General features: G+C 34.0%; 1 protein-coding gene across 1 annotated transcript; it reads left to right on the forward strand.

The window, feature by feature from the left end:
- Positions 1–782: 782 nt before the first annotated feature.
- On the forward strand, positions 783–21,264 carry LOC308617890 (uncharacterized protein; the record flags this gene model as incomplete). Its single annotated transcript, XM_081235321.1, has 2 exons — positions 783–935; positions 21,016–21,264. 2 exons carry the CDS (start codon positions 783–785, stop codon positions 21,262–21,264), a joined length of 402 nt encoding a protein of 133 aa, XP_081091447.1.
- Between the last annotated feature and the right edge of the window lie 2,671 nt (positions 21,265–23,935).

Raw genomic sequence — 23,935 nt, forward strand, 5'->3', positions numbered from 1 at the left:
CTATGAGGAGAGGGAGTTATTTTAGAGTGAGAAAGGATGTCTGATACAAAGCTTAGAGTGAGAAAGGCAACTGAAGTTTCAAGAAACAATTGGAGAGGGCTCAGCTAGGTAGAGTGGAGGTTTATTGCCACTTGTAGTGGCAAGAAACTGGAGGAAGTAGGCTTAGATTATTTTATGACAAGACTTGAATGTTATCTTTACACGTATGAAGGTGCTTAGAAGGTTATCATACAAATATGCAGCAAGAAAGAAAAGCCACATATTTGTGCATATTTCCTGTCTAAAAATATGTGTTCTCAATCATTTATGGATTATTTAATAATTTTACCCTAGTTTATTTCATCATAAATAATAAGGAAAAATCATCATTGAAAGAACCCTATCTGAGGCAAAATGGAGATATTGACAAAGATCAAAATCTCAAATTATCTAAAATAAGGGAGCCTGATCATTATGATGTAGGTATAGAAATATGTAAAAACATAAGCTTTGAAGATATGAAAATAATTATTAACACAAAGCCTGTTTCTGAAGGATGAAAATTCAATTCAATTCAAAGAAAAAATATATTTGTGCATCTCTGGAACTACCCTTTGTAAAGAAAGGTATGGCTTAATAGTACTGTGTTTCACCAAAGATGGATTTTCAAAGAGAATGACACTTGTGTGTTGTGGTTTACCACACCCACACGGAGGGAGTATAAGAGGCAGGGTGCAGCTGGTGATATTCATTCTCAGGAAAGTCACCTTCAACATCCAACCAAAGCTTCAACCCCTGACACAATGAGCTACCACTGCAGCAACTACTATGGCGGCCTTGGCTATGGCCTTGGTGGTTTTGGAGGCCTGGGCTATTATGGTCTTGGAGGATATGGTGGTTATGGCTGTGGCTACTTCGATCCTATTTTCTATAGAAGATACTGGTCCTCTGGATTTTTCTGAAAATGTTTTTCTGTTACTCACTCATTATTTTAAAATAATTTTAAATAAATTAGTCATTTTTTCCTTCAAAGCAAGCAGTGAAATTTTTGAGAGGCCACTGAAGATATTGCAATAAAGATTGACACTTTGAATCAATGGAGACATATGAATCTAAACCAGAGTTTCATCACTCATGCTGGACGTTCTCATTCCTGCAACATTACTGACATGTAGTAGCTTCTTTCTTAATCTATTCTGTGATAATTCTGGACATAGTTTCTTTTTAATAATCATTTTTCACAAGCATAAAAACTTGGGTTTATTTTCTTTCATTCATTTTGACATAATTGATTTTCAAGATTTGTAATAATAAAGTTTTTGCATCAAAGCTTTTTTCCAAGTGGAATTATTTACTTCCTACTATGTTCCCTTATACATGACACTCACTGATGTTTAAGATTATAACTTCTTCCAGTGATACACGTTTTGCTTAGTTCATGTTTCCATTTGATTGGAAATCTCACAGAACCAAATAGTTTTAGACCTTCTGATTCCAATGAAGATACTTTTTCTCTACAAAATTCAGCGGTCCATGGAACACCTGTTTTATTTTCAATATTGTATCAATAAGCTTGTATCATTAAACATATACATTTTGACATCTATTAAAATAAATTTTATTCTTCATTTATCTATCCATTTGGAATGAAACATGTTGAGGCAGGACCATCTTTCTGTTATTTTTGTATTCCATTCAATTTAGTAGACACTTTACTTTATTTCTATGGCATTCTAAAAGCAATGGTAACTACTGGGACTATTAAGATGAACAAGCTTAAATCCATTATTTCAAGAAAGATTAAATATTATGCAATTTTTGAGGAGAGAAAATACATGACAGAAAAGTCTGTTTTAATACAATAATTTTTAACCTTAACATTGGATGAAAACTCTTCACATATCTGTATAACTGAATCACTGTGCTGTACACCTGAAACTAACACAATATTGTAAATCAACTATACTTCAATAAAAAAAGAAGATATCTGTATTAAAAAAAAAGATGTGAGGCCTCAGTTAAGTACTGAAAGATGTATTTCATCTTTGGCAAATAAGAAGGTTGAAAGAAACAAGACGTGTCTATTAGCATGAGAAATGGTGTCCAGACAGGCATAAGCCATGCAACTTATGCTGTATAATTATGGTGTAGTATAACTTTCTTCATCAGTAAGTACACCATAAAATTTGTAATCCTTTGGATCATATTATAAAGCCTTCCACAATCTGACACCAAGATACCATCAAAGCTTAGGTTCTATAAAGGTTAAAGACTGTAATTTTTATAAAAAGAGATAGTAAGCATGCACAAAAATTTCCTTTATGCATTAATCAGGGAACCAAGAAAATGGCAAAACTGGTTCAAAAAAATATGTGAAAAAACAAGGTATTCATTAGCAGTGAACAAAAGAAATACTGAGATAGCTAAGTTAGACCAAAAAATGATTAATTTGCAAGTGGGCAATAAACAGTAATCTTTGTAGTTTTCTACGCTCATGAAAACAGCCTCATCATACTTCCTCAGTTTTATAGTTGGAAAATGCTGGGCCTTAATACATTATTCAAATAAAGTTTTATTCCACTAGAGTCAGATGACTTTCAGGTGAGTTATTTGGAAAATATCCTGTGATATACAGACACCTAGTTTCAGCTCTGGCATGTAAAGAGCTTGGAAGTCTTCACTGAGACTCAATTAATTTTCCTAGATTCTTCAGAGAACTAAAGTTACTGGGACAATTACCACTCCAAAACTAGAAAGACGTGTACCTTCAGAAAAACACAGCTACCAAAATCTGCTTACCTGGAGCAGAAGTTGAGCAAGTCATAAACTGATGGGAACAGTTAAATGGTGATATTTTTGTGAATTTCTATACAAACATAAATGAGAAACTGCTGGGGGAGCAGTGTGTGGAAGTCCTCATACTTTTTTTGAGTTTCCCTCCAAGAACCTCACCAGGTTTTCACTATGAAAATGGGAAAGATCTCTTCTTGATTCTAGAAGGGAGAGGGAAGAGTAACCATAGTTAAAATATGCCCAGAGTCTTCTGGATAAAAAAGGCCTAATCTCCAGGAGAAAAATAAACAAAAACTCAAAACCAAAAATTTTGCAAGAGTGTAATTCTGAAACTTTGCCCCAGATGAGGGAAAGAAATTCTCATGACTACAGCTTCCTCCAACCTTCTTGCCTTACCTAAAGTAGACTGAGGAGAACAAATAACAAGAAATAGATGAAGGAAATAGATCTAATTCCAAGGAAATAGATGGAGAATGCATCAGTCAAGGAAGAGAGTAGGGAGAAGTGGGAGGGAAACTATATACCTGAAGAAAAATTTAAGAAGGTCATACCACTAAGACCAGTCTCTGTAAAAATAATTGATACTTAATCAGAAGATTGTAGAATGATCCTTTTCCCCACGTCTTATCACCAAACTATTATTGGGTTGACCAAAAGGTTTGTTTGGGTTTTTCTGTAAGATGTTACAGAAAACAAACAAAACTTTTGGCCAACAAAATACATTGAAGGGCTTCAGTGTAATAAATTAAAATGGATTCAAATTGAAAGGGGTGTAATACACAGATTCTCTCTGAGGAGGGGTACATAGGGAAAACCAAGGTCTAGAAGGATGACATCACTTTTAATGTGAATGATATAAATGCACCAATGAAAATACGAAGATTGTCAACACAGATTAAAAGCAAACAAAAAAATAAAAAACAACACCCAAGACTCAACTGCATGTTATCTGCAAGGAAAAACCCACTTTCAGTATCAAGACTCAGATATAGTAAAAGTATGGAGAAAATACACTATGCAAACACAAATCTAAAGAATATTGGGGTTCCTGTATTAATTTCAGGCAAAAATACTTCAGAACAAGGAAAATGATCAAGAACAAAGAAGGCATAATTCTAAACTCTATGCACTTAACAAAAGAATGTGAAAATATATGAGGCAAAAGCCAATAAGATTTAAAAGGGAAATAGACAAATTAAGTAATGTAGCTGAGAATTTAACACCCTTCTCTCAATAACTGATAGATAAATCAAACAAAAAAAATCAATAAGGATATAGATGACATGTGTTTATATCTTTTCATAATCAGTTTGATACAATTCATATTCACAAAATATTCCAACCATTAAAAGCAGAATACATATTCTTTTAAAGCTTGCTAGGTGCATTCATCAAGATAAACCATATTCTGAGCCATTAAATACACTTTAATAAATTTAAAAGGATAGAAATCATAAAAAATTATGTTCTTAGACCACAAAGGAATTAAACTAAAAATCAATAGCAGAAAGATAACTGGAAAATCCCACATGTTTGGAAAGTAAACGGCATACTTCTAAACAAACATAAATTAAAAATATGTCTCAAGAGAATTTGAAAAGATATTTTAAACTTAATTAAAATGAAAATGCAACTTATTAAAAGGTGTGAAATCAGCAAAAGCAGTACTTAGAGGGAAATTTATAGCATTAAATTTATATGACAGAGGGCAAAAAAGGTCTAAATCAATAACCTTACTTCTACCTTAGGAAACTAGGGAAAGAAGAGCAATTTAAGGTCAAAGTAAGCAAAAGAAAATATAGAATAACATTGGAGCAGAAATCAATAAACTTGAAAATGGAGATCAACAAATCCAAAAACTAATTTTTTGAAAAGTTCAATAATTAATAGATTTCTAGCCAAGACAAAAAAAGATAAGACACACATTACTAACGTTAGAAATGAAATAGGGGTCATGACCACAGATCCAATGGATATTAAAATGATAGTAAGTGTTCTACAAACAATTCTACACCCATAAATTTAGATAAAATGGACAAATTACTTTAAGATACAAACTATCAAAACTCACACAAGGAGAAATAGATAATTAAATAGCCCTATATCTATTAAATTAATTAAAGCAATAATTAAAAACCTTCCAAAAGAGAAAACACCTGACCCAGTGCTTTTCCAGTTTCACTAGGGTATTCTAACAAACACGTAAGGAAAAAATATTACAAATTCTCCACAATCACTTCCAGAAAATAGTATCTGAGAAAACATTTACAAACTCATTCTGCTGGGGCATTATCCTCATATCAAAATCAGACAAGGGGCTTCCCTGGTGGCGCAGTGGTTGAGAGTCTGCCTGCTAATGCAGGGGACACGGGTTCGAGCCCTGGTCTGGGAAGATCCCACATGCCGCGGCGCAACTAGGCCCGTGAGCCACAACTGCTGAGCCTGCGCGTCTGGAGCCTGTGCTCCACAACAGGAGAGGCCGCGGTGGTGGGAGGCCCGCGCGCCGCGATGGGGAGTGGCCCCCGCTAGCCACGACTAGAGAAAGCCCTCGCACAGAAACGAAGACCCAACACAGCCAAAATTAAATAAACAAATAAATGAATAAATAAAAAGCTAAGCATTTGAAGCTCTTTTAAAAAAAAAAATCAGACAAGAATATTAGCAGAAAAGAAAATTATAAAACAATGTCTCTCATGGAATTTGTTGTAAGAATCCTCAAGCAAATCTAATCTAAAAATTTATTTTAAGAAAATGAATGAGGTAGAATACATTCTAAGTATGTAAGGCTGGTTTAACATTTGAAAATCAGTTTATGTAGTCCACCATATCAATGAACTGTTAACCAAAATTTCAGAAAAAAAGACTTGATTGAAATAAAGAGACATTTATTTTGGGTTGGTTAAGACTGTAGCCCGGTAACACAGGTTCAAGAAGCACTTGAATTGTGGTTCACTGGACTACAAAATAGAGGAAGCTTATAAGGGCAAAGACTGCAAGGCTCCAGTTACATGTTATTTGTCCAGAATTATGATTGGAGAGGCAAGAAGTAAGAGTGCTTGTTAAGCAAGGATTAGTTGGGGTCTGAAATGGTTGCATATTTGCAACAAGGTTATAGCTAACAGATGTTGTACTAAAAATGGCTGGTGGTTACCTTGGGTTTGGTACAGTTCAGAAAGTTCAAGTTCTCAGTGGTGCAGAAACGTACCTGAGACCAGAAACCCAGTGGCTGCCCGACTCAATTTTGTATGCCTGAGCTATGATTATCCCATTATGATTTAAATCTGTCATCAAAGCAAAAACAAATAAACAAAGAAGCAAAACCATATGCTCATGTAAATGGATGTGGGGCATGCAATTCTCAATTATGCTTAAAAACTCACCTCCAACTAGGAACAGAGTAAAACTTCTTCAACTTGAAAAATAACAGGTAAGGAAAAAAACCTCTACTGCTAACTTAATCTTTAGAAACTAGAGACTGTCAACTAAAAAATTATTTACAACCTAAAAACTGAGTTATGCTTTATTCAGCTGGAATTTTTAAGGCTTCAAGCCCGAGGGACAGCATCTCAAGTAACCCTGAGCGAACTGCTCTGAGGAGACGAAGGGGAGAACCAGGATACATAGGAGTTTTGCAATAAAGGGCATATAGTCTGAACATCAAAATATTATTGTTAATTAAAGAAAACCAGATATGTCAAGTTAAGGAATTTAGCACTTTGTATGGGAAGATGCAAGAGTCTGGGCTCACTGAAATCATTCGTTTGATATGAACCTCAGCTATCTGGGACCAGTATCCTGTGTTTTCACATCCTGAGTTCCCTCAGGGCTCACCAGCTCACCTTTTGCTGGTGGCTGCAACCTCTAATGACTGTGACGTCCTTTGTTTACTGATATTGAAATGGTTAGGTGTCATTTCCAGAGGCTCCGAGGAGCTTGGTCCTTTATGCCTCAGTGCAGAAAGAATTCAGTGAGTGGCAAAATCATAGATAAGTGATTTATTAGAATAGGACGCTTGTGAGTCTTACAAGTGGGTGAGCGACAAGGTGCTGCCCCCCGAAAACTTAGTGGGCTACAATTTTATAATCAAAGGAAGAGAGGGAAGGGGGCAAAGACCATTTTCTTCTTCATTCTTGAGTAGACATCATGCTTTCATCGTTAGCTCCTCCTCCAGATTGGGTTTCTTGTCCCTACATGGTCAGGCCAGGACTGTCATGGCACTATGGAAATTATTATTTTTTATGTGTGCAGAGAGCATGTCCTAAGGGTCATTAAATTACTGAGCTTACTGGGCAAGATGTAGGTCTCATGACACCATTGTTTTGCTATTTGGGAGCATGTCTCTTGTCTCTGTCGCATGGTTTTTGTTGCTAATCAAGCCTTCTTTGTTTTGTGGTTAAGTAAACCTGTTTTCTTGAGTAATCATCAATTACAGGGGTCTCCTACACTTTTTTCCTTACTTACAATCCCCTAGCGGGATTAACTATTTAAATACTTACTTTGTTCCTTTACTCTGTACATATCATATGGCAGGAAATATTCCATTTCTCAATATATTAATTCTAAGATTGGGTTATTTTATACAGATTGACTCAGTTGTTTTCCCTTTAGGAGATCAAATGGATCCACATTAGGTATGAATATTCACATGCTTTTTTCCTACAGCAATTAACTTTGATAAAAGTTTTGAGACACTTTCAAAATTGCCTTTGTTCAAATGAGTTATCCTCATTCATGTTGGTTCTAAATTACAGACTTGTAGTATGTTATTAAACTACTGCTATTTCCCCTAAGCTTAAACAAACAAACAGACTTTGTTAAATTTCTTGTGATATCTCAAAGAGACATGTTTCTCCCATTCCCCACCAATTCTGATCTTACTTTCATTCATTTCACAGGAGTATGGAATAAGTTACAAAATGGAATAGTAGTTTAGAGGGAATAAGTTATTACTAGGATGACTCTCACTTCAAGGATTAAAAGGATAAATAACACATATTCTCCTTAAATATCTCATTGGGAGATAACCTCCTGGTGTATTGGCAGTATATTTACTTAAATATAAAGACTGGGTAAGGCTGATCACATCCCCTCTTCTTGGATACCTCTGTGGGCTTTTCCATATCTACAGCAGGAGTCAGTGACAAACTTTTTCTGTAAAGGGCCAGACAGTAAATATTTTAGGTTTTTCTGGTCAAATATTCTCTAACACAGCTACTCAATCCTGTTGTTGTAGTAGGAAAGTAGTCACAGAAAATATACAAATGAAGAGTGTACTTGTTCGATAAAACTTTATTTACAATTACAAACACTGGCAGGATTTAGCCCATGGGCTATAGTTTTTATATTATCCGACCTAAAAGATAAAATAAAAATACTTTAATAGGCATGTAAGGTTTTTAGGAATAAAGGTTTTCTTTTTTTTACCTTATGTTATACCAATACCTCCCCACCCCCCTGCCGCTTTTGATTCCAACATCATTAAACTTTATTCTACATACAAAGTATTGTGGTTCTATAGCATGCTACTTAAAGTTCCTTCAGTATAGAAGGTCATTTTTCCTTTTTTCTTCTACCTGTTTAATTCTTAGTTTCTCTTTCTGAAAAAAACTTATGCAATCATGTTTATAGGAGATTTGCTGGTTTGAGCTTCTTAAGATATGAATGACTTCTGGGGTGACCAACCATCCCAATTTACTTGGGACTGAGGGTTTTCAGTGCCCAAACTGGCACAGTCCCAGGAAAACCAGGACAATTGATCACCCCAGCTGTTTCCACGTTCTGCTCTCTTAAATATTTAAATTTAACACTCTTATTAAATTTAAGAGATTTTATATTCTACCACAACTATGACAATATTGAATTATAAAACATATATTTCATTTTCTATTTATTTTCCATAATAGTGAATTCTATAAGTACAGTAAAAACTAGGTACTATTCATCATTTATTGTCCAAAAATATCATATAGTTCTTAAATATTGCATGACTATATATATACATATATATAAATTAGAATGAGGTTAATAGAAAGAGTGGAAAGAAGAAAAGAGGAAGGCAAAAGAAAAAAGGAAGGAAGGAAGGGATAGCTCTGTGTAAATAAAGTATACATAAAAAGTAATTTTTTCTTTAATAACTGAAAACCACAATACAATTATAAAATTATTTAGCCTTACAAATGTAAAGATAGATTTTGGTAGAAATCTTTAATTACTTGTAATTACTTGGAATTAAGGATTACAAGTAGTCTTTAATTACTTGTTATTACTTTTTGATATAAGAAATTGAAGTAGTATTGACAGAAGAATATGAAAATATACTACTTCTTGCTATTACCAGAACATAATTGTAAATATTAAATACTGGTCTTGTTGATTGCCCACTAAAATGCCAAGATCAAAATTCTCACCCATGAAATACATTTGTGTTACCAAAAGATTAAAACATGATGCAGAAAATAAATGGTAAAATGTAGCATCAGATAGTTTACAAAATTTGAATGAAATAAATGTTAAAAAGCATATATATTACTAAATAATTGCCCTCTTATGTTAAATTAATTATAATTTTATTAGCATTGCAACTTCAGTGACTAACAGGTCTAAGAGACGTCTTGAACATCGAAGAGATAGAAATCATTTGCATCATTTAATATGATGAAAAATTAGTGGCCAATAAAATAGATTGGGCTGTGGCTTCTGTGGCCAGGGGTGTTGCTAATCTGTGGATGTGGCAGCTTTTGTGAATAGGTGGTGGTGGATATGAATGCTGCCATCCAGCTTGTTATGGAAGACACCTCTGGTTTCTACTAAGTTTTAGGACCTAAGATTCTTGGGAGAATGATCTAACAACAAAATTAAACTTTTCAAGTGTTTCATCCTATCAATTCTATTTCCAACTTGTAACAAGCAGAGAAGATGAATTGCAAGTTTACAAACTTGTTGGCATAAGATTTAAGAGCTGTCTGTATATGTACAGCTGTTCAATAGCAATTTGGACTTATTCTATAAATATTGGGTATTTTAACACAACAGTTATCTCTCCTTGCACTCTCAAGATAATGATTTTTCATCTGAAATTCCTTTTGTGTATTTTATACTGGGAGAGATCTCTATAATCACTTTTCAATACGTGTGTTTAAGATGGCATTATAATATGGTTTTAACTTTCATCATTTATCTTAATAAATTTCCTTTGTTTTATGGTATTTGAAATGAAGGCAACTGTTTCTCTTCCTGAAGACAACATTTATTCCTATTATTAAATCAGTGGAAAACAAATAACACAAATTAAGTTTGAGAGGAAGAGATTGCTGATCTTTCCTGGTTTGCTTTTTTATTCTCTATTCTGTTTGTGAGTGAGAATCCAGACTTCCAGTCCTAAGTGTCATAAGTTATCACTGAAGTACTTATTAGACAGTAAATATGGCCTCAATGGCTTTTTGAATTTTTAATCAAAATTTATATTGGTGTTAACTGCAATTTATGGCAATGATCTTGTGTGCTAAAATCCCTGGGTTGAGATTCTGGTTATAAACATTCTTGATTTTAATTTCTTTAGCCACCTATACTCTGGTTATATCCACAGATAGTATTCTGAATCACCAAAGGGAAATTGATATCAACGAGCTGTGTGAGAGCTTTATACTGAACCAGTGAATCAAAGAGTCTACCCATCCTATCACACAGACCCTGTTATTTGTCTTTTAATTAGCTGACTCACGACTTATTTATAGGGTGAGGACTACTTAAGCTGCTCAGCCAGAAATTTTGATTGATTTTCTTTCTCCAAATCTTTGCTATTTCCACCTTTTAAAAGCATTTTTACAGAGTCTATTTGGTACTCTGCACCAAAACCTTAATTAGGAAATTAATTGAATGTCATACTAATTTAAATTAGAAACATTTAAAAATTAACCTGATAGGAAATTTTCTGCAAATCACAATTAATCTAAATCATAGTCCATTGAGTAAAAAGAACATAACTTTTTTTTCATTTTAGCACTTCTAGTGGATGAGTTATAACTGTGGTTTTAATTTGCCTTTTCCTGATAACTCTGATAGCTGATGATGTCAAACATTTCATTTACTTATTGGACGTTGGTATGTCTTTGTTTCAGTGTGCCTAGGTTTTTAGTGATATTTTATCTTTGGACATTCGAGTTGTAAGAGATCTTATGATGAATATATCAATCTCTACCTGTATCTCTATTCCCTGTGTCTAATCTATATCTATATTATATCATTTATATCTATATGTATATCTATCTATATCTATATTTATATTTTATTTCTTCCAGCCTGTGGATGGCTGTTGAGGACGTAGATTTCACAATTTTTATTTTATAGTCAGTGTTTTCTGTGTCTAAAACAAAACAAAACAAAAACATCTAGAGGCTTTAGAATTTTAGTTCTTATGCTCGGGTCTATAATACATTTTGAATTAATTTTTATGTATATGAATAAATTAAGCCATTATTTTTTCTGTTTTCATATGAGTATTTCATTGTTTCAGTACTATTTAATGAAAAGTCTTTTGTTTGTTCTGGAATCTTTGTAGAAGAAAAAGTCAAATTCTAGACTTCTTAATATTTTCCATTCTTTTATTTGTGTATCCTCACTTGAATATCACACATTCTTGATTATACTAGTTTAATGTCTTAAAATCAGTTAAGGCAATTTTTTAAAGATTGTATTGGATATTCTAGGTCACTTGGATTTCCTTATACGTTTTAGAATACTTTGTAAATATATATTTTGTACAGGCTTTTTGATTAAGATTTTATTTAATATATAATTTTGAGGTATTCAATCTATTGTCAATGCACAAACATTATATATATATATATATATATATATATAAATTTATTACAGCATTAATTTGTAACTATCAAGGATTGGTCTTGTGCATCTCTCTTTAAAATAATCTCTAAGTATTTTATGTGTTCTGATAATATTTTAAATGATATTTTTGCATTTTATTTTCTAATTTTTTTTTTTTTTTTTTTTTTTTTTTTGCGGTACGCAGGTCTCTCACTGTTGTGGCCTCTCCCGTTGTGGAGCACAGGCTCCGGACGCGCAGGCTCAGCGGCCATGGCTCACGGGCCCAGCCGTTCCGCGGCCTGTGGGATCTTCCCAGACTGGGGCTTGAACGCGTGTCTCCTGCATCAACAGGCGGACTCTCAACCACTGCGCCACCAGGGAAGCCCTATTTTCTAATTTTTAATGTATAATTTCATACTGGATTGTAGATTGAGTTTATTTTTTCAAAGATATTTTTATATTTTATTTTCCAATTTTTCATGTATAATTGTATTATTCATTTGTATATAATTAAACTTAAGCTTATTTTATAAAAGAATTAGTGTAAAATTAATATTATTTATTGCACTAATTAGAATTATTTAGATAGTTGCTAACATTCATCATTAAAGCAATATGGACTTAGTGTTTTCTTTATTAGAAGTCTATTTTTTTCCTACAAATTTATTTTCTTAAGAAATATAATCTTTAAAGTCTTTATTTTTTCTTGTTTCAGTTTTAGGAAACTTTATTTTGAAGAATTTGTTAACTTCTTCCAAGCAGTATGCAGTTTAGAAATCAGTACAGAGCGCTTGATTTTTATCTTATTTGGTATTAAGAAAGCCTTTGGGGGACTTCCCTGGTGATGCAGTGGTTAAGAACCTGCCTGCCAATGCAGGGGACTTGGGTTCAAACCCTGGTCCGGGAAGATCCCACATGCCATGGAGCAACTAAGCCCATGAGTCACAACTACAGAACTTGTGCTCTAGAGCACATGAGCCACAACTACTGAGCCCGTGTGCCACAACTACTGAAGCCCATGCACCTAGAGTCCATGCTCTGCAACAAAGAAGCCACTGCAGTGAGAAGCCCACACACCGCAACAAAGAGTAGCCCTGCTCGCCGCAACTAGAGCAAGCCCGTGTGCAGCAATGAAGAACCAACACAGTCAAAAATAAATAAATAAATAAATAAATTTTAAAAAAAAGAAAGCCTTTGGGAAATCAGGTAGTTTGTTTTCTATTGTATTAATCCTGTCCTGGGTGGAACCAGCACTAGCACAAATGTTTTGAGCAATTGGTCATTATATATGTAATCATAATATTGATATAGCTCAATAAAATCCAAAATTGAGACAGTAGAATAAAGCAATGGCATGAAGTATTTTGTGACTTTTTAAGTCACCATAATTATCTTGAAGCTCTGTGGTAATCTCACCTCAGAGAACTTCAAATATGTTTCTAGTCATTTAGTAGCAGGTTCTCAAAAATGAATCATATGGATATCAGGCAGTGGAATATCAAATATCCCATTAACATTATGTGTAAACCCTTAACAAATATTTCCTTCATTTGCTCATCCTTCGATGGAGATGAATTTTAAAAATGTGTCCAAATTTTTTTAAAAATCTGTAATATTAAAGATATCCATAATTAATCTCTGAAAGAAATCACTATTGTATGCTCACATTGTCTACAACTTTATTCCTCTTCCCAGTTTCTACACAAGAAGATCAATAGAGCCATTTATTTATTTTCAGCATGGTATCATAATCCTGGATTCCAGAAAGGAGTCCTAAATTTCCAGAATGCCCTCTTGAGTTTTTTGAGGTTATTATGGAAAAGGATTGTCAACATTTATTTAACTGGGGCACTGTCAGTTTTGACTAGGCTTAAATATAGGGGAGAAGGAACATTTATTTGTTTTGTTTTCTCTCTCTTCTTTCTATCTCTTCTCAGGTTTGGAAATGCTTTCTTTAAGGAAGCATCAAGGTTTTAAATATTGTCCGTTAAATATTAAGAAATAGGTCTATGCTGGACACTTTAAACAAGATTAGCTCTACTGGACACTTTAAACAAGATTAGTTCTAAGTTGGCTTCAAACTGCACACAATCAAGTAGAACTTGTTTGTATATCAGTATTTTTAGATATTTGACATCTAAATGATTTTAATTTCAAATGAGACATGGATTTAGGAGTATAATTAGTGCCTTGATTACCTCAAATGATAAGAACTAGTCATTATTATGGAAAAATAAAGACAGAGAGCCTTCACAGCAAAGGAGTATCATCTTCACAGTGTTGTCAGCCACTAAACTGGACTGGAGAGATTCTCAGAAGCCTAAATGAGGTGGAGGTTATGCCATCCCTTATGTTAGAACAGTCTTGAAGTTGCAAATAATAGTTCTTATTATAGACACAATTTAATCAGAGGAATCCTAATTGAGCTAAAGAGTTAATTTAAAAGTTTTACTATGATGGGAGATGACTCCATGCATATTAAACAAAACAAATAGCCAATACAAGTTGTTTCATAAAATTTCTTCTGAAGAATGAAAATGAGGTAGTTCTGAATGATTTACTACACCTGTAAGTTAGGGTATAAAAACTTCAGCACAGGTGTTGAGATCCATACACAGGAAACACACCTTCAATAGCAAACCAAGACTTCAGCCCCTGATACCATCCATACACAGGAAACACACCTTCAATAGCAAACCAAAACTTCAGCCCCTGATACCATGAGCTATTACTGCAACTACTACAGAGGCCTGGGCTATGGCTATGGCTATGGTTGTGGATGTGGCAGCTTCCACAGACTGGGCTATGGCTTCAGAGGTTATGGATGTGACTCGGGTTATGGAAGCTTCAGATATGGCTGTCATCACTACCTATTTTTCTGTGGAACATATGGATTCTCTAGCTTCTCTTAAAATTCTTCTTTATGAATCTAATATCTGGCTCCATAAGTAGACTTGTTTAATCTGATTTCAATCATTGGGTCAATCAAGATTATGCTGGGTCCATTTGTTCAATATAATTAGTGCCTAAGACTTTTAGTACATTTATAATTACATCAGGTCTCCTCAATTTCCTTAATAAAGTCTCTTAATTTGAAACAGCAAATATAGCTTTGGTTTAATTCATTTATTCTCAATTATATACACATATAACTCAGTACAAATATTAGTCAACATTGAAGGAATATTTTAATATACTTTCTTGAATTTTTATTTCCTGAATTTTAATCAGATAATACTTAGAGTTTATTTCAAAAACAATAAAAAAATTCAACTTTAACAATTTTGTGTAACATATCTATGGTAACAAATAAAAATGATTTATATGTTTTACATTTGACGCAATTTTGTTTATCAATGCAGTACAAAATATGTAAATAATCTATCCCTTTTTTCAAAACTTGTCCTTTTGTGGTAATTAAAGAACAGTGGTAGACTCCAAACTTCTAGGAAAGAAAAATATTTGTTAAATGAATTTCTTGATTATATATATCATATTTCTCTATTTCCTGTTATTTCACTTGGTATTCTCGTGAAAATAGTTATTTTATAATCTTACTAAAAGTGTTACAAACTAGTTAATTAAAATATATGTAGTATTAAAAATATAAATTGGTTTAGATTTTTGTTGTTACTGTTCTTCTGTGGCATGTAATGATATTCTTTTTCACTATCATCACCATCATCATCATGACATTAAATTCTTTTGCAACTGTAAATGAATGAAAACAGTTATAACCAATAAATATATTACTCTGCAGCTTTACTTGATGAGAATCATCAAAAGAGTTTTTTTTTTTTTAAAGTGTAATTTCAACCAATTAACACACACCAAAAAGCAAACATTTTATTGCTGGTGTTTCACATAATTGGGTATATAAATGATACAATATAAATATATTGTTTCAAATTTGAATGGCATGTTCAGGTAATATGAACAATATGAATATGAATAATTCATATACAGTGAAGTTTGTTGTTGTTTAAGTTGGTGAAATCTAATAAGGACAACAGAAAGAGGAGCTGGACCTAGCATTAAGATTGTATAGTGCATATATGTCCATGCCTCTCTTTCGCTTTGTCACAGCTTACCCTTCCCCCTCCCCATATCCTCAAGTCCATTCTCAAGTAGGTCTGTGTCTTTATTCTCGTTTTGCCCCTAGGTTCTTCATGACATTTTTTTTTAAATTCCGTATATATGTGTTAGCATACGGTATTTGTCTTTCTCTTTCTGACTAACTTCACTCTGTATGACAGACTCTAGGTCTATCCACCTCATTACAAATAGCTCAGTTTCGTTTCTTTTTATGGCTGAGTAATATTCCATTGTATATATGTGCCACATCTTCTTTATCCATTCATCCGATGATGGACACTTAGGTTGTTTCCAGCTCCGGGCTATTGTGAATAGAGCTGCAATGAACATTTTGGTACATGTCTCTTTTTGAATTATGGTTTTCTCAGGGTATATGCCCAGTAGTGGGATTGCTGGGTCATATGGTAGTTCTATTTGTAGTTTTTTAAGGAACCTCCATACCGTTCTCCATAGTGGCTGTACCAATTCACATTCCCACCAGCAGTGCAAGAGTGTTCCCTTTTCTCCACACCCTCTCCAGCATTTATTGTTTCTAGATTCCTTGATGATGGCCATTCTGACTGGTGTGAGATGATATCTCATTGTAGTTTTGATTTGCATTTCTCTAATGATTAATGATGTTGAGCATTCTTTCATGTGTTTGTTGGCAGTCTGTATATCTTCTTTGGAGAAATGCCTATTTAAGTCTTCTGCCCATTTTTGGATTGGGTTGTCTGTTTTTTTGCTATTGAGCTGCATGAGCTGTTTATAAATTTTGGAGATTAATCCTTTGTCAGTTGCTTCATTTGCAAATATTTTCTCCCATTCTGAGGGTTGTCTTTTGGTCTTCTTTATGGTTTCCTTTGCTGTGCAAAAGCTTTGAAGTTTCATTAGGTCCCATTTGTTTATCTTTGTTTTTATTTCCATTTCTCTAGGAGGTGGGTCCAAAAGGATCTTGCTGTGATTTATGTCATAGATAGATAGTGGGAAGCAGCCGCAGAGCACAGGGAGATCAGCTCGGTGCTTTGTGACCGCCTGGAGGGGTGGGATGGGGAGGGTGGGAGGGAGGGAGATGCATGAGGGAAGGGATGTGGGAACAGATGTATATGTATGACTGATTCACTTTGTTATAAAGCAGAAACTAATTAAAAAAAAAAGAGAAATCTAGAAACAATAAATGCTGGAGAGGGTGTGGAGAAAAGGGAACACTCTTGCACTGCTGGTGGGAATGTGAATTGGTACAGCCACTATGGAGAACGGTATGGAGGTTCCTTAAAAAACTACAAATAGAACTACGATATGACCCAGCAATCCCACTACTGGGCATATACCCTGAGAAAACCATAATTCAAAAAGAGACATGTACCAAAATGTTCATTGCAGCTCTATTCACAATAGCCCGGAGCTGGAAACAACCTAAGTGTCCATCATCGGATGAATGGATAAAGAAGATGTGGCACATATATACAATGGAATATTACTCAGCCATAAAAAGAAACGAAACTGAGCTATTTGTAATGAGGTGGATAGACCTAGAGTCTGTCATACAGAGTGAAGTTAGTCAGAAAGAGAAAGACAAATACCGTATGCTAACACATATATACGGAATTTAAAAAAAAAATGTCATGAAGAACCTAGGGGCAAAACGGGAATGAAGACGCAGACCTACTTGAGAATGGACTTGAGGATATGGGGAGGGGGAAGGGTGGGCTGTGACAAGGCGAAAGAGAGGCATGGACGTGTATACACTACCAAACGTAAGGTAGATAGATAGTGGGAAGCAGCCGCAGAGCACAGGGAGATCAGCTCGGTGCTTTGTGACCGCCTGGAGGGGTGGGATGGGGAGGGTGGGAGGGAGGGAGATGCATGAGGGAAGGGATGTGGGAACAGATGTATATGTATGACTGATTCACTTTGTTATAAAGCAGAAACTAATTAAAAAAATAAATAAATAAACTTAAAAAAAAATGGATAACCAGTGGACCTACTATATAGCACAGGGGACTCTGCTCAATGTTATGTGGCAGCCTGGATGGGAGGGGAGTTTGGGGGAGAATGGGTACATGCATATGTATAGCCGAGTCCCTTTGCTGTGCATCTGAAACTATCACAACATTGTTAATCGGCTATACTCCAATATAAAATAAAAAGTAAAAAAAAAAAAAAAAAAAAAAAAAAAAAAAAAAAAAGATTGTATAGTGCTGCCCCCTATAGTACAGCTAGGGAAATTGCAAATGGTTAAATGGCTTGCCTAGAGTCACAAACCCAAGTGTCAGAACCAAGATCAGAAAACAGTTCCCCTGAATTCTGGTGTTCTGCTCCATTATGCTGATTCTTTTTCATTGTATACTTTAAAAATTTGAATACCATCTGGAAAGTTCTCATCATATTTTCATGAACAGCTATAATTTTATAGCTAAATTTATGGGTATTAATTTCCTCTTAGATTAACTACCTCTTATTGTGTTTCCTTTTACATTTTTATTGTTACAATTTTATTTTATTGTATGTAATCTCCTACTTCTCAATTTCTAATTTAGTTTTGCTTCGAGGCAAATGAATAATTTTAAAGCTCAATTATGAAGATCATGACTTTTTATTAGATTTAGATTTGTTTAAACTATATGAAGATAGAAAAAAATAAAACTCGGCCAGTTCTGGTCACTTGTCCAATCATATGTTATGCTTTCATAGGATAGGTTATGCTAGTTAAAATTTGGTCATTCCATTAAAGGAACTTTGACCCATATAACCAAATTTCATTTGAAACTATTCTATTTTCACACAGGTCAGTATCTTCACAGCCTGAGGATGTTGTTGCAAAGTTGCAAAGAAAAATAATTATTAGAAAATTAGAATGAGAAATATGCATGTGTGGCACTCCTAGTATAATATAATATTTTTGTAACCTACATTTTCATATTTTATTTATTTGTGTCTGAATTTTAAGAAAAACTATGGAATGTATAACAAAAGTTTCCATTACATATAAGTAAAGACCATTACTCACCCTAAAAGAAAACATATTTTCTTCTTAGCCATCCATTTTCATAAAATTGTTTAACATAAATTTCAAAGGAAACTTCCTAAAAGTGAAATGAAGGAAAAAAAAAAGATCATCATTCAGTCTATTTAGGGCCTAACAATGAAGCATAAAAGCAATATTTCTCTAAAGAAATATATAACACTCATTTTCCAATGGCTACTTTCATTTTGATCATTTTTTTCACTTAGAAAAAAACAAGGCAAATATTTATTCTATAGAGTCTATAATATTTTAGTGTTGATATTTTATTGCCAATGATCATGAATCGAATTGGTTTTGTGCAAAACTCTCACATTTTATTCCTTGAAACTATTTTCATTTTTATTTGACTGTTGAAGTTTTCCATTTATGTTTTGTTTAGTGTTTTATCTCAGGACGATGCATCCTTTTTATTCTAAACAAACAAGACTCTCCATTAAGCACTCTCACACGATATGGCTGAGTTATATGGGCAAAATGTGATATCCTTAACTCAGTCTGAATTAGCTGGGATTCTATGTCTTCAAAAGGACTCACTGAGAATGAAAATTGGGTTTATCAACTCTTTCTAGTCCAGAATGAGAAGTCATGAAACAGTATTTGGATAAAAGACACATGGCACATGGATTATGGCATACTGAGTCATGTTGTCGTTTCAAAAGGTAGCTTGCTAAGGGGCAGTCAGAGAGTTGCACAGATCGTGGTAGCCATGATAGTAAATGTAATTTACTTATACTTTATTTATTAGTTCTATTAACAATTTTTAATTCCCTACTCTGTTGTTTAGGATTGAAAACATCCATTTGAAGAAATTCCTCTTTGATAAAATACTTGGAAATCTTATAAAAGTTCAACTACATGTTCAAGACCATGTAAATTAAACAACTTTTTACTGACTCAAGTCAAGAGTCAGGTGCTACATGAAGATTAATCCAGTGTAGGGTCAACTTTGGACCTCATTGATTAGCTCAGTGAAATTAGCAGAGGAACTCCATGAAGTCCAAGCCGAAAGTCCTCACATATATTTCTTGTTTCTTAGTCCTTTCTGTGTTATTTTGACATTGTGTTCTCATTTTCAAAAATTTGAAGATATTTTCAATATTAAGATACTATTTTAACATTCAGAAGGACCTAGGAGTTTGTTGTATGTTTTAAAAGATAAGACCTTAATGAACAATTAACGGATTAGTAGTGAGTGGTAAGAAATCGCCTGAAGATGAATGGGTAGCGGACACACATATAAACAAAGGGAAAGATATTATGGTAAATATAAAGAAGAGGTAGAAAGAAAGACATTTATTGGAATAGCAAGTGGAAGACTGGAGTAGGGGGAAATATTGTCAACTTTAAAAATTTACCTGGTTGTTCCTTGTGAGTATTGAGAGGAAGGGAAGAAGAATGAGAACTAAAGGGAGAATGAAAATAGAGATCATATATGGATAACTGAAGAAGGGTAAAGAAAGGGAGAAAGAGTCTGGCTTGTGCAAAAACATAGATGCACATGCAATCTGCAATTTTAGTAGGACTTTGAATAGAACCAATTATGGAGGAAAGTTTTAGGATTTGAAATGAAAATTGAACTACTACTCCGATAAGCCAGCTTTTTTTTTTTTTTTTTAAGCCAGCTTTTGAGATGAATTTTGTGCCCTCAATTTCTGAAATTAATTGTTCCATGTTTTGCAACCAAAAGCTTCTGAAGATGGTGTGTAAAACCAAAAATTATAAAGGTTATTATGAGTTAAATGATAAAAATCAACATATGACTTCTTTTTAAAAATTTAAGATGTTTTCATATATTCTAAATAGAGGCACTTTCTTCAGTCCTCACCCCATAAGTTTGCTTTCTAAAAAATATAGATTTAACATCTATAAATTGAACAAAATATCTGTGAATTTAGTTGGAGATGCAGTTATTCATTCAGGAGATGACAGAACAGAGGAAATGTTTAATTATAAAGAAAAGCCATCAAATGTAAATGGTGTAGTATACCTGATAATAAACAATTCAACTTAGAGTTTGGAAAGCACAAATTTTGACGAGTCAGACACTTCTTCCCATAAAATCAAAGCAACAGGCTCAAGGACATCTTAAATAAGAAGCTAAGTAACCTGAAATATTTTAATGAGAATGAGGACCTCTCTCTGTGCCAGGAGACAGCAGAATAATGAGTTATAACATTACAGGTAATATGCAGAATGACACATAGGAAGGCTATAGAGGTAATATGCAGAATGACACATGATTTATCACATGCTCTAACCAGGGTATATAAGCTTCCCTCTACACATGCTGAGATCCACACTCAAGATCTTGTCTTGAACAGCAAACCAAACTCACCACCCCTGACACCATGAGCTACCACAGCAACTGCTATGGAGGCCTGAGTTATGGCTATGGCAGCTTTGGTGGACTGGGGTATGGCTATGGTTGTGGATGTGGCAGCTTCTGCAGACTGGGCTATGGTTGTGGTTTCAAAGGCTATGGATATGACTCTGGTTATGGAAGCTTTGGATATGGCTGCCATCGCTACCCATTCTTCTATGGAAGATATGGATTTTCTAGCTTCTGTTGAAATCCTACCCCAGGAGCCCAATATTTGAGGCCATAAAATAATTATCTAAGTCTGACTACAATAACTATACCAAACAAGATCACCCAGGACCAAGCCAAGATCAAAAGTATTTAGTGTCTAAGATTTTAGGAATATTTATCATTTCATAATTGTCTGCTTCATGTTTCTTGTTGTCTCTTATTCATGCTTTCTCAACTGTGGGATTTCTCTAATCCTTTCGCAATAAATTTTCCTAAGTTAAAACAGCATACATGGCTATTATTATTTTTTTAATTTAATTCACAATATCAGTGTGATTATTTGTAATTGCACCTAATTGACAATGAAAAAAATAAACTACTCCATGAAGAGCTAAAGTAATAGGAGATCTTACACTCACCCATATGGCTAGATAGATACACGTAAATCATAACCCTCAGTTGAAATAAAGATCTTTTTCTCTGAATGCTAAACCAGATCTTATTCAATACTTTTATTGAGATAACCTTGATATTTAAAACTAGCACTGAAATGTCAACTTTATATACTTTCATATTTAAAGTGAAGTTAACATGAAGAATAAATGTTTTTCTGTTTTGTTCAAAATTGCTATTTATTTAGCTCTTTTAGTGATAAGAAAATATGATGATAGAATAAAACATCTCTCTAAATATACACTGAAAAATGAACTTCTTTTTGTGAATCTCTATCATGTTTTCCTCATGGTCTGCCATGGTGTGACATGGCACTGTTCTTCAGTATTATCAACACACTGAAATATTTTTCAGTTCATCAGAGAAATTTAAAAATCACTGTTATTCCTTGGGAAGTAATCTGTATTAAGGCTATGGCTGATCAGAAGCTTTATACATTCTAGCAAGTGTCTTAAAATGCTGACCTTCAAAAAGTGGGTCATTTCTTGTTAGTACTTCAAATAAATATTTGACCATGAAAAACACATAACAAAATATCAGCATTTTGCCAAAAAAAGTTATATATTTAGGTAATGAAACAAAAGTGAATATCTTTTGTTTGAGTTATTAAATTCAATAAAACCAAGGCAATAATATAAGGACAGAATTGTGAAGCTGGCTGGGGTACTGTAAAACTTAGCAAAACAGCACCTTAGATGGGAAGATACCTCCAAAAAGTAAAATGAATTGTTAAGGATCAAAAATGGAATAAGCGGTACAGCCTAAGACGAGAACCAGTTTTACTGAATACTAGACAGTCTGCTTCACCATGCTTCCTATCCCATTCCTTGAGAACTTCCCTTTTAAGTGCTATCAAATAAAACATCTTGAAAGTTCTGGCCATGTGTCTTTGAAGAGCTAAATCATCACAGCTTGTTGACCACCTCTATTTATTTTGATTTGCAAATATTCCGACACAGAATCTTGAACTATCAATTTCTTTTTTTTTAACATCTTTATTGGAGTATAATTGCTTTACAATGGTGTGTTAGTTTCTGCTTTACAAAAAGTGAATAAGATATACATATACATATGTCCCCATACCACTTCCCTCTTCCATCTCCCTCCCTCCCACCATCCCTATCTAACCTCTCTAGGTGGTCACAAAGCACGAAGCTGATCTCCCTGTGCTATGCGGCTGCTTCCCACTAGCTATCTATTTTACATTTGGTAGTGTATATATGTCCTTGCTGCTCTCTCACTTTGTCCCAGCTTACCCTTCCCCCTCTCCGTACCCTCAAGTCCATTCTCTAGTAAGTCTGCATCTTTATTCCCGTCCTGCCAATAAGTTCTTCATGACCATTTTTTTTTTAGATTCCATATATACGTGTTAGCATACAGTATTTGTTTTTCTCTTTCTGACTTACTTCACTCTGTATGACAGTCTCTAGGTCGAACCACCTCACTACAAGTAACTCAATTTCATTCTTTTTATGGATGAGTAATATTCCACTGTATATATGTGCCACATATTCTTTATCCATTCATCTGCTGATAGACACTAAGGTAGCTTCCATGTCTTGGCTACAGTAAATAGAGCTGCAATGAACATTTTCATACATGACCTTTTTGAATTATGCTTTTCTCAGGGTGTATGCCCAGTAGTGGGATTGCTGGGTTGTATGATAGTTCTATTTCAGTTTTTTAAGGAACCTCCATACTGGCTGTATCAGTTTACATTCCCACCAACAGTGCAAGAGGGTTCCCTTTTCTCCACACCCTCTCCAGCATTTATAGTCTGTAGATTTTTTGATGATGGCCATTCTGACAGGTGTGAGATGATATCTCATTGTAGTTTTGATTTGCATTTCTCTAATGATTAATGATGTTGAGCATTCTTTCATGTGTTTGTTGGCAGTCTGTATATCTTCTTTGGAGAAATGTCTATTTAGGTCTTCTGCCCATTTCTGGATTGGGTTCTTTGATTTTTTGATGTTGAGCTGCATGACCTGCTTATAAATTTTGGAGATTAATTATTTGTTAGTTGTTTCATTTGCAAATATTTTCTCCTATCCTGAGGGTTGTCTTTTCGTCTTATTAATGGTTTCCTTTGCTGTGCAAAAGCCTTGAAGTTTCATTAGGTCCCACTTGTTTATTTTTGTTATTTTTCTTTTTCCTTTTCTCTAGAAGGTGACTCAAAAAGGATCTTGCTGTGATTTATGTGATAGAGTGTCCTGTCTATGTTTTCCTCAAAGAGTTTGATGGTAGCTGGCCTTATA

This window comes from Mesoplodon bidens (assembly GCF_964165515.1).
Source record: "Mesoplodon bidens genome assembly, chromosome: 5".
Taxonomy (NCBI): domain Eukaryota; kingdom Metazoa; phylum Chordata; class Mammalia; order Artiodactyla; family Ziphiidae; genus Mesoplodon; species Mesoplodon bidens.